Source organism: Mirounga leonina, unplaced genomic scaffold (genome assembly GCF_011800145.1).
Source record: "Mirounga leonina isolate KUSES-001 unplaced genomic scaffold, KU_Mleo_1.0 Mir_151, whole genome shotgun sequence".
In the NCBI taxonomy this organism is placed as follows: domain Eukaryota; kingdom Metazoa; phylum Chordata; class Mammalia; order Carnivora; family Phocidae; genus Mirounga; species Mirounga leonina.
Window position 1 is genome coordinate 59,306,338 of NW_023270377.1, and position 12,820 is coordinate 59,319,157.

Here is a 12,820-nt window from a genome sequence, read left to right on the forward strand (position 1 = left end):
AAAAAACAAAGACAGTGTGACTGCTGAAATTGAACTTCTGACTCATAGACATTGCTACCATGAGCTAACTTGAGATGTTTGCCTACTAATATAAAAAACTTATCTTTGGTATATAATAGGCAATTATGGGCTGCTAATTTGTAAAAACTAAATATATAAAAATGGAGAATTGCCTGACGTAATTACAATCAATAATTTTAGAGCTGGAAGGAAATTTAACAATCATCTAATCCAAACTTAATTCCTAGATGAAAAGAATGAGGCACAAACAGATGGAAAGACTTGGCTAAAATCACACTTCTCATGAGTGCCAGAGCTAGAACTAGAGTTGGGTCTAATATTCCTAGGTGATTATTTTTACATTACACAATACTCATAGTTTAGAAATTTTATTATTTGGAAATTTATCTTCCAACAGATCTTTGTTAGAATTGTAAAACAACAACAAAAATGTTCAAATTCTGATATCTATTCTTCCTTCCTAGTTCATGTTCTGTTGAATAAATAGTTAAACTTTAGAAGGATAAGAGGTTAGGATCAAGGAAATGGACAATTTAAAGTGGATAAAATACAGATCTGATCATAATGCTTTCCTCTAATTCTGAAATAGGTTGATTTCAACATTCATGCTTAGATATTTGTCACTCACCTTTCAGACTTGCTTATACAAGGTTGTATGGTAACAGATCTCAAGATGTGGAGTTGATTCAATGACAAAGCTCATTTGAACACTTTTCCTTCATAGCTACTACTGCAACCATGAAATCAATTTCACAGGTTTCAGTCTCAGAGAGCTCATAATACATAATAATCTCAATCAATGAAAATAATAGGCAGCTTTCTGTTTATTCTTTAGACGAACTACATCTCAGATGGAAAGTAAATAAGGGAGTAAAGCAAAAGTTAACCTAGGAGACATTTTTTCACTGACAGGTTAAACATCAGTCCATAATTCATCAAGAGATCTACATTATAATGTATGGCATATTTAAGACACAAAACTTCATGAGACTTGAGGTGGCTGCTTACAACAAGAGCTTAAAGAAAGATATGGAAAAAAAGACACTTTATAAAAGGGAAAATTGCAAGGCTAAATCAAAATGAAAATCTGAAAAGTTAAAGCATATTTGTTTTTATTTATAGACAGTTATCACATGAATTATAAAGAAGAAAAAGGATATCAGAATGGAGCTTGGGTAGATGTATGCATGCTATGGCTAAGAATAAACAATGTTCTTACATGTTATGGTTAGTGAGGACAGTATCAGTATAACAGGGAATTGTGACTATTTAAAAATATGCAGAACTGATTTAATCTGTACTTTAGAAATAACTTATATAGTGTTATAAGTTGAAAAGAATTCAAAAGAATAACTAATACCAAATATACACCTGTGTATAAGAATTCAAAAAAGGCTGCAATCTGTAAAGTCAATCAGCTGTATTAAAAATGACACAAATCCAGAACAAGATGCATGTTATATAAAAAGGGACATTATAAGATTTACTTGCTGCATTAAATCCATGGTTAAATCCACAAAATTTCCTTTTAATTAACATTTAGACAGAAACATGCAAATAGTCTTAGGTTCTACTTAGAGACTTCCCCAAATCCGCTAAGGCTACAATATCCCCCTTTCAGGAGCTAAGCAGGTATTCGGGTAGCTGCTTCCTCCTCTGCATCAGCTCGGTTTGCATTAATTTCTGCGAGTGTTCGGCCGAACCGTGCCCATTCATCATTTCGGGGGACAGCAATCTGCTGTTAAGAGAAAGACAACGTTTTATATACACTGAAATAAATGATTATCTTACCCAGTATTTCGGTTTGTTTTCAAATAATTTGTCCATTAAAAAGTAATGCCGTAAATGGTCTTTCCATAATTACAGGGACTGTAACAATGCTTCACAACACATTTCAAAACAAAAGATGATGTTTGGGAAGTGTGTTGTGACAGCCTCAGAAATGCTTTTGCTGTTATCACCATCAGTACAAGAGTGAATAACAATGATACTCTGTAAATATAATTCCTATGTACTATCTCTCAGATTTTGCTGGTGGGGAGGAATTCCTTAAAATTTTTTACTGCTTGCACTGTTCCAAATATGAAATAGTTTTTGAAGCATGCTTCAAAGAGCTGGTTTCTTATGAGTATTTATTTTTGTTTGGAGCATAAGATAACTGTTCTTGATATCTTAATCCCTTCATCAGAAGGTACATTATCTCTTACCACTTTAGTGATCTACAAATAGCTAAAGGGGAAAAGAGGCTCATGATGCTTTTGCCTCCATGAAGCATCCAATGACCAAAAATTTTTGGTAACTGTCATCATAATATTGGTGAAATCTCAACACTGCCATATTAGGGCACAAACCACTCAGTATAGCAAATGAATGTGCCTACTTCTTAATCTACCATATTAGATTAGATTGGATAGTGATATCCAATACGGTGGCTACCAGACACAGGTGACTATTCACATTTAAATTACTTACAATGAAATAAAATATAAATTTAGTTCCTTTGTTGTGCTAGCCACATTTTTTTTTTTTTTTAAAGATTTTATTTATTTATTTGACAGAGAGAGACACAGTGAAAGAGGAAACACAAGCAGGGGGAGTGGGAGAGGGAGAAGCAGGCTTCCCGCTGAGCAGGGAGCCCAGTGCGGGGCTCGATCCCAGGACCCCGGGATCATGACCTGAGCCGAAGGCAGACGCTTAACGACTGAGCCACCCAGGTGCCCCGCTAGCCACATTTTAAGTGTTTGACAGCCATATGTGGCTAGTGACTACTAGATTAGTGCAGATACAGAGCAATTCCATCTGCGTGGACAGTTCAATTGGCTATTCTAAATGATTCAATCTACCTCCCTCCAGATCCAATTACTAGAGGCCACAGGGTGTCCAGAGGGGATGCGGAATCATAAGGCATAGCAAAAGAAACAGTGACTAAGGCTTCTTTTAGCTAGGGCTAAAAATAAGGAAATCGCTCCTGAACATTGTGTATAGCCAACCCAAGTACAAAAGATGACAAAGAGCTGCAACTTATCCTGCTGGATTCAATGATAATGGCTTTGCAACAAGGTTCACAAGTCAAGATTCACATTTCACACAGTCATCAAATAACTCTCAAAGATACTACTTTTGATTTCTACTACCTGGCCCAAACAAATCTACAAATACAGAAAAATAAGAACTTAAATCTGTAAAGCCCCGAAGTCCGTAACATAAAGTCTATAACTCAACTGTTAACTCCAAATTTCTTCTTCCTGAAGAGTTTCTAATTTCTAGTAATTTATGCTTCAAGAGATAAGGTACTTCCAGTGTATGATATTATCCTCAAAGTCTGCTGCATGGAGACACAGAACATCCAGTTTAGAAAGAAAATTAATCTTAGGAGTTGCTTCTGTCGTGGAAAAAGTTTTATCTTTACAACCATATGGTTTATACCACTCATGAACCTTGAAGACTAGTTTTAGCCACAAAGATACCGTAACTACAATGCCCTGAAAGCTAAACAGATGTATCAAAATTATAGGCAGTGAGCCCCATACCTCTCCCACGTCATATATGACAATCTGGCCTTCAGAATCACCCACAGCAATCTCTCTTCCAGAATGGGTCCATCTTACACGATTAAGAGCAGGATTACCCTCCACAGAAATGCTGGCAGTTGGCACCTGAAGTCATTTAAAATATAGCGCAGTGTTAAAAGTTTCATCAAGATTTCTATAAACATGTAAAACTCTTCTTTCCTCCAATCGGGCTACGTTTTTTAAAACAAAGATGAAAATAAAGAATTTTCCCAACTTTCTTCCTGTTCAGTGACACATTATGAATGACATTACAGTCAATCCTTGAAAATGGTTTGGGAAAATAACTTAAGTTCTTATATAAGAAATTCTCATATGACTGGATACATACATCATTTTGAAAGATCTTCTCTTTAATAAAGGACTCTTTGTTGTTATTTTAACTTTTTTAAGAAATCAAGCTGTTTGAAAACAGATGGCCAAAACCCCATTTTAAAGAAACATTTCAAAAGCCCTCATAAACAGATTACGGTTCAATTTTAGAGAACAGAAATTACTTTTGTAGCTTGTGACTCTGTCAGCTGAAACCTGTGATTTGATCCACAGTTCCTAGAAACAGTTCACAGTGAAGGTGCAGGATGGGTTTTTCCAAAGCTCTTATTCCCATAAACTGTAGAACAGGGTAGGATGATAGCACCAAGACAATGGCACCACCTCCCCGGAATCTGACTGTACTTCTCTCATGCTGAAGAAAAAGAAATTTATTTGCCACACACAGAGCAAACATCCAATGTCTGACTCAGACTGGAAGCACAATAAAATTTTTGAAACCTGATTAAAAATAATCCTTTTAATTGACACTAGTCATCCCCAGATGACTAATTTAACTCCTAGAATGCCAAAACTGTTACAGAGAAAAACTGTAATTTAGACATATTCTTTGAGTTAAGGATTATAGGAAAGACCTAAATTTAAGGGTAACCACAAATCTCAAACACCAAAACCCAAACTAAAAAAATGCAATTGGTACCATTCTAGGTAACTGAAGAAGTATAATTAAGCCCAACCATCTAGTCAGGGCTTAATACCTTTTCCTAGGAGTATCTGAATGTTCCTCTTCAAACTACTAAACCACGAGTTAGCACACTTAACTACTCTTACATTTCAAATCCATAACTTCCTTGCCCTGTATAACCAACTATTTTACTTCGAGGGATTTGGATGGCTGCCACCAGAAATACGAAGAAATGTGGGAAAGAGTGGGATGTGGGGTAAGGCACCAAGAGACTTTCCCCTCAGTAACTGTTTCTGACAGAACTGCTAAAACATTACTTCTTACCACCTCATATCAACACAGAATTCAAGGAACATTTTAAGCCTAAGTTGGTAAAAATGCACATACCTAAAAATAAGTAATAGCTATAGTTAAATTTCATTGCCAATAAGTGATTTTAGCATAGTAATTAGGAAATTTTGTGGTTTCTATATTCATTTTATAGTAACGATAAACACTGTTTTCAATCCTTCATCGAACAAGTCATCAAAATGCATTTCTCTTTCATTTAAATAAGTCAGGCTAAAACTAATGTTTATGGATGATAATACAATTCTGTCAAGGCTAAGAGATAATTTAGAAATTCAGAATTAAGGTTAACATACTTCAACAGTCTGAAACTATCGGCTTTGTAGCCTGTGAGTGAAAAATATCCCAGTTGCCTTATGAATGAGACTTTGCCAGGACATTACAGACATGATAGTGCTTTTCAGAAGTAAAAGGAAATGCCCCAGTGCTCTTGGCAACATTATTTCTCCCTTCAGTACTGCACAGCATGGTGTTTATTATTAAGGGTACAAAGCTTATTTGGTTTCTTTGTGATGAAGCTACAATCGCCGAGCCCTTTCACATTCCTTGGGATAAAAGAAATTTCACAAATTATTCAATAAATCTCCAATTTTCTATTTTTCAATGCAATTTTTGTTATTTTCCTGCTCACCTCCGTGTCATTATTGAGATTCCACAAATCCAGCCTCCCCATGCCATCCACACAAGCAAACAGGGCTGGGTGGGTGGGTGACCACATAACATCATAAACATAGTCTGAATTATCTTCAAATGAATACAAAGGCTTGTTATTCTGAAAGGGAAAAGTTGATTCTTAGCATAGTCAAAAGACAACACACATTCAATAGGTATGGATAACATTTTATGATATTTAACTCAGCCTAGAAAAAGTTCCTCCTATTTGTTTCACTACAGAATTACCTGGAGTTATAAACTAAGAATCAACTATTGGACTGCAGTTTCTTTTTAACTTGCAGACACCATACTGTTTTAAAAAAGGAAAAGAATGTGCTTCAAAAACATTTGTCCATGAGAAGATGCTGGGAGGATGACAGCAATGGCAGTTCACTTTTTTAATTCCTCTAACTCTACCCATAAACCCAAACAAAGCAATGAGGATAGCAAAACCAAAGATTCAAAGACAGTATGTACAACAAAATCAGGTGACCAAGCTCCAAATGTAAGTGAGTAGAAACAAACTTCTGCCAATAACAAGACCTACATGGTACAAACATCTGTGCAGGAAGAAGTGTGGAAAGGCCTGGGGCTTCTGACAGCCAGAGAACAGAACAGAAGAGCCTCATCGCTGACAGCAGATACTCACTGGACAGCGTCAGGGAATACGCTGAGTCTGAGAACAGCAGCAGAAACTAGGAGGGAGTTCAATGCAACTCTATTTATAAATAAGTGCAAGCAGACTCCAATGTGATGTAAGTAAGGTCTAAAGGTGCAGTCTGAGATCTACAAACTCTCAAAATTAACAAACCAAAGCTCCCTTTCAAGACAAAGTCTCACCAAAGAGAAACTGCTGGGAGTAGAATCAAAGCTGTAGCAGATAGCACAGTAGGGACAAAGGGAAAGAGAAGGCTCAGATAAAACTGGTGGAGAAAAACAGAAAAGGCACATCTCAGAAAGTACAAGATAGAGAAAGATAAATATTAACTTTGCAAAAAACACAGAAGAGAGAGCTTTAGCCTTGACTACGAAACTAGAAAAACTATCCTATGCCCATTCCCACCCTTCTAAAAGTACAGAAAAACTCATTTCACTAGAAGACAATAAGCAACAAAAAAGGAGCTTGGTTGAATGCCACACAAAGTTATTGTGGCAGATCTTCAATAATGGTGTCATGACAGTTAAATGGGAAAAGAATGGTAGACAAGATGGATCTGCACATGCACAAGAATGAAGATGAACCCCTCCTTCCTCATACCATACACAAAAAGTAACTCAAAATGTACTGGAAGTCCTAGCCACAGCAATCAGACAACAAAGAGAAATAACAGGCATCCAAATTGGTAAGGAAGAAGTAAAACTGCCATTGTTTGGCAGATGACATGATACTGTATACAGAAAACCTGAAAGACCACCAAAAAACTGCAAGAAGTGATAAACAAATTCAGTAAATTCAGTAAATTCACAGGATACAAAATCGATGTACAGAAATCTGTTGTATTTCTATATACCAATAATGAAGCAGCACAAAGAGAAATTAAGAAAGCAATCCCATTTACAATTGCACCCAAAATAATAAGATACCTAGGAATAAACTTAACCAAAGAGGTGAAAGACCTGTACCCCCAAAACTATAAAACACTGATGAAAGAAACTGAAGATGACAAAGAAATGGAAAGACATTCCATGCTCATGGATTGGATGAACAAATATTGTTAAAATGTCTATAATTTGAACCAAAGTAACCTACACACATTCAGTGCAATCCCTATCAAAATACAGCACTTTTCACAGAACTAGAACAAACAACTGTAAAATTTATATGGAACCACAAAAGACCCCAAATACCCAAAGATATTTTGAAAAAGAAAAGCAAAGATGGAGGTATCACCATTCCATCTTTCAGACTTCAGTTATATTACAAAGCTGTAGTCACCAAAACAGTATGACACTGGCACAAAAACCAAAACAGTATGACACTGGCACAAAAATAGACACACAGATAAATGGAACAAAAACAGAAGACCCAAAATAAACCCACAATTATATGGCCAATTAATCTGCAACATACCAAGAAAGAATATCCAATGGGAAAAAGTCTCTTCAACAAATGGCACTGGGAAAACTGGTCAGATACATGCAAAAGAATGAAACTGGACCACTTTCTCACACCATACACAAAAATAAATTAGAGTGGATTAAAGACCTAAATGTGAGACCTGAAACCATAAAAATCCTAGAAGAGAGCACAGCAGTAACTTCTCTGACATCAGCTGTAGCAACTTTTTTTCTAGGTATGTCTCCTGAGGCAAGGGAAACAAAAGCAAAAATAAACTATTGGGACTACATCAAAATAAAAATCTTCTTCACAGTGAAGGAAACAATCAGCAAAACTAAAAGGCAACCTATGGATGGGGTGCCTGGGTTGCTCAGTCATTAAGCATCTGCCTTCGGCTCAGGTCATGATCCCAGGGTCCTGGGATCGAGCCCCACATTGGGCTCCCTGCTCAGCGGGAAGCCTGCTTCTCCCTCTCCCACTCCCCCTGCTTGTGTTCCCTCTCTCAGTGTCTTTCTCTGTCAAAAAATAAATAAAATCTTAAAAAAAAAAAAAAAAGGCAACCTATGGAATGGGAGAAGATATTTGCAAATGACATATTCGACAAAGGGTTAGTATCCAAAATATATAAAGAACTTATACAACTCAACACCAAAAAGCAAATAATCCAATTTAAAAATGCAGAAAACATGAACAGACATTTCTCCAAAGAAGATGTCCAGATGGCCAACAGACACATGAAAAGATGCTCATCATGACTTATCATCAGGGAAATGCAAATCAAAACTACAACGAGGGCCACCTGGGTGGCTCAGTCAGTTAGGCGGTTGACTTCAGTTTGGATCATGATCTCAGGGTCCTGGGATTGAGCCCCACATTGGGCTCCTCACTCAGTGGGGAGTCTGCTTATGCGCCCCTCCCTCTGCTTGTGCTGTCTCTCAAATCAATGAATAAAATCTTTAAAAAAAAAAACAAAACAATGAGATATCACCTCACACCTGTCAGAATGGCTAAAATCAACAACACAAGAAACAGGTGTTGGCGAGGATGTGGAGAAAAAGGAAACCTCTTGCACCGTTGGCAGGAATGCAAACTGGCACAGCCACTGTGGAAAACGGTATGAAGGTTCTTCAAAAAGTTAAAAACAGAGGAAACCCTATGACCCAGCAATGACACCCACTGGTATTTACCCAAAGAATAAAAAAACACGAATTCAAAGAGATATATGCACCCCTATGTTTATAGCAGCATATTTACAATAGCCAAAATATGGAAGCAGCTCAAGCGTCCATCAACTAATGGATAGACACACACACACACAAATATTATTCAGCCATAAAAAAAAATGAAATTTTACCATGTGCAATGACATGGGTGGAGTTAGAGAGTATAATACTAAGCAAAATCAGTGAGTCAGAAAAAGGCAAAAACCATATGATTTCACTCATATGTGGATTTAAGAAACAAAGGGAAGAAAAAAAAGAGACAAACCAAGAAACACTCTTAACTATAGAAAACAAACTAATGGTTACTATAGGAAAGGTACATGGGGGAGATGGGTTAAACAGGTGACGGGGATTAAGGAGTGCAATTGTGATGAGCACCAGGTGATGTATGGAATCACTGATTCACTATATCATACACCTGAAACTAATATAACACTGTATGTTAATATAACACTGTATGTTAACTGGGATTAAAATACAAACTTAAAAAAAGAAAAATAGGGCGCCTGGGTGGCTCAGTTGGTTAAGCGACTGCCTTCGGCTCAGGTTATGATCCTGGAGTCCCGGGATCGAGTCCCACATCGGGCTCCCTGCTCGGCGGGGGGGTCTGCTTCTCCCTCTGACCCTCTTCCCTTCTCGTGCTCTCTGTCTCTCTTTCTCTCTCTCAAATAAATAAATAAAATCTTTAAAAAAAAAAAAAAGAAAAAGAACTCAAAATGTATCACAAAACTAAATAAAGAGGTAAAAGTATAACTCTTAGGAGGAAGCATAGGAGTAAGTTGTTGTGAGCTAGGATTTGCCAATGGTTTCTTAGATATGAAACCCAAAGCACAAGCAACAAAAGAAAAAGTCAATAAATTGGGCCATATCAAAATTAAATACTCTTGTGCTTCAAACAATACCTTCAAGAAAGTGAAAAGACAACCTATACAATGGAAGAAAATATCTGGAAATCATTTGATAAGTGATTTATATCTAGAACACTTACAACTCATTTATTAAAAAAGGAAAATAAGCCAATCAAAAAATTGGGCAAAGAATTTGAACAAACATTTCTCTAAAGGAGATCCACAAACGGCAAATAATCATTTGAAAAGATATTCAACATCATTATCCATCAGGGAAATGCAAATTGAAACTACAAGGAGATATCATTTCACACACTAGGATGTCTATAATAAAAAGGACAGATAATAGCAAGTGTTGGTGAGGAGGTGAGAAATCAGAACCCTCATACATGCTGATGGAAATGTAAATTGGTGCAGCTGTTTTGAAAAAGTTACCCAAATGCTAATTAGAGTTAACATATGACCTAACAATTCCACTCCTAGGTATATACCCAAGAGAAATGAAAACATATATATACACAACAAAAATGTACATGAGTGTTCACAGCAGCATTATTCACAACAGCCCAAAAGGGTAAACAACCTAAACATTCATTAACTAATGAATGGATAAACAAAAAGTGGTATATCCATATAATGGGATAGTATTTGGCCATAAAAGGAATGAAGTACTGATACATGCCACACATGGATGAACCTTGAAAATATGCGAAGTGAAAGAAGCCAGTCACATTTTGTGATGCCATGAAATGTCTATAACAGGAAGTTTAACAGAAACAGAAAGTAGGTCATTTCCAGGAGCTGGGTGGAGGGAAAGGAGGAGTGACTGCTAACGGACTTAAGGTTTCTTTCTGAAATTTGAAAATGTTCTAAAATTAGACAGTGATGATAGTGCGTATCTCTGTGAATCTAAGAACTGTACACTTTAAAAGGGTGAATTTTATAGTGTATGAATTATATCTCAATAACAGTTATTTTTAAAAAAGACATAAAGTGATAGAAATTAACAAAGATATTCCTATAAAGGCAGCCCCTAAAGAAGAAAACCAAAGCAATACTATAGAATACAAAAAAAAGTAAGAGAACTCTCCTAAAATAAAAGACAGCTTGAAACTACATATTTAAGAGTATCCTGTGCATCTAGGACAATCAACCCTTTAAAGAAAAAGAAAAAAGGATGCCTGCGTGGCTCAGTCGGTTGAGCGTCTGCCTTCGGCTCAGGTCATGATCCCAGCATCCTGGGATCGAGTCCCGCGTTGGGCTCCCTGCTCAGCGGGGAGCCTGTTTCTCCCTCTGCCTGCTGCTCCCCCTGCTTGTGCTCTGACAAATAAATAAAATCTTTAAAAAGAAAGAAAAAGAAAAAAAATTTGATCACCCAAGTTTTGTAAGACCAGGTCACAATTAAGGAAAAAAAAATCAGATTGTCATCAGACTTTCTGACAACAATGCTTTTTGCCAGAAGACGACAGAATAATATATTTAAGGTAATAAAAAAAACAGCGTAAGTCATGGATTTTACATACAGCCAAACTGACCTCTGTAACCCAATAGGCTCTTGTGAATATGAGAATAATGCATCCACAAGCACGCTACTGCAAAATGAGCTTCAGATGACCAAAAAAACTGAGGAGACAACAACATAAGGACAGGGAGATACCAAGTGATTCATGAGGGTAAACTCTTCTTTACAGAAGTATAAACAATCAACAACTATACACAGCAGTATGAACAATACAGTAAGAATGCAAAATCTAGACTGTGAGAAACTCTTAACAGGACAACCAACCTGGTTTCTTCTTCAACAACAACGAAGCAAGAAGAGAGGGAAGGAAGCCCTATCTTAAGAGAGGAATTCAAAAGATGTGTCAGTTGCAAATATATGGACCTCATTTGGATCTTGGTCAAACAAATAGTAAAAAAAAAAAAAAAATTGAACATTGATTGGCTATTTAATGAAACTAAGAAATCACTGTTTATTTTGGGGGGTGTAATATAGAGTATCATAGCTATTTTTTTTTAATCATTTTTTTTTTTTTTAAGATTTTATTTATTTGCAAGAGAGAGAATGAGAGACAGAGAGCATGAGAGGGAAGAGAGTCAGAGGGAGAAGCAGACTCCCCGCCGAGCAGGGAGCCCGATGCGGGACTCGATCCCGGGACTCCAGGATCATGACCTGAGCCGAAGGCAGTCGCTTAACCGACTGAGCCACCCAGGCGCCCCTCATAGCTATTTTTTAAGACTTTATTTTTTAGAGGGGTGCCTGAGTGGCTCAGTCAGTTAAGCGTCTGCCTTCGGCTCAGGTCATGATCCCAGGGTCCTGGGATCGAGCCCCACATCGGGCTCCCTGCTCTGCGGGAAGCCTGCTTCTCCCTCTCCCACTCCCCCTGCTTGTGTTCCCTCTCTCACTGTGTCTCTATCAGAAAAATAAATAAAATCTTAAAAAAAAAAAGACTATTTTTTAGAGATACATACTGAATATTTGTAGATGACATAACCTATCTGGGTTTGCTTTAAAATCCAGGGGTAAAGGGGCGCCTGGGTGGCTCAGTCGTTAAGCATCTGCCTTCGGCTCGGGTCATGATCCCAGGGTCCTGCGATCGAGCCCCACATCGGGCTCCCTGCTCGGCGGGGAGCCTGCTTCTCCCTCTCCCACTCCCCCTGCTTGTGTTCTCTCTCTCTCTGTCAAATAAATTAAAAAATATATATATTTAAAAAATAAAATAAAATAAAATCCAGGGGTAGGGAGGGAATGTACATGAACTGTCTCAAACAAGACGGGTCATGTGTTGATAACTATGGAAGCTAGGTATTGGGTACTATGGCTTCATTATACTCTTCTCTTTGATTTTATATCTACTTGGAATTTTTCATAAAAAAGAGTTTAAAAATATTTAAAATTTTCATTCAGATATTATAGTAAATGTCAAGAGCATGGCTTAATAGCCAAAACTGTTTGCTTGTAATTAAGAAATTTTTCACCAAACTTAAAAGTAAGCTAGAAACTGAAACTAAGAGGTTTTTTCCCCTCTCAAGATCACTACTTTCTATAACTCTCTTTGGCAACAATACCAAATGAAGTCTCACTCTGAAGTAGTGGGTTTCAACGTAGGATGGGCATCGCATTCATCTGTAGAGCTTTTTAA

The 12,820-nt window shown here is 37.1% G+C and overlaps 1 protein-coding gene across 6 annotated transcripts in view; it reads right to left on the reverse strand.

Moving 5' to 3' along the window:
* Positions 1-827: 827 nt before the first annotated feature.
* Positions 828-12,820, reverse strand: part of DYNC1I2 (dynein cytoplasmic 1 intermediate chain 2) — a 143,803-nt gene continuing 131,810 nt past the window's right edge. For 2 of the 6 annotated variants that reach the window (XM_035007779.1, XM_035007784.1), the window contains 3 exons: positions 5,525-5,665; positions 3,552-3,677; positions 828-1,759 (listed from right to left, as the gene is read on the reverse strand). In XM_035007779.1, the coding sequence (XP_034863670.1) occupies positions 1,646-1,759; positions 3,552-3,677; positions 5,525-5,665 (381 nt within the window). In that variant the 3' untranslated portion in view covers positions 828-1,645. Of the gene's footprint in view, positions 1,760-2,971; positions 3,344-3,551; positions 3,678-5,524; positions 5,666-12,820 lie in introns of those variants that run through there. The other 4 variants (XM_035007780.1, XM_035007781.1, XM_035007782.1 and 1 more) reach the window with 3 other exon arrangements.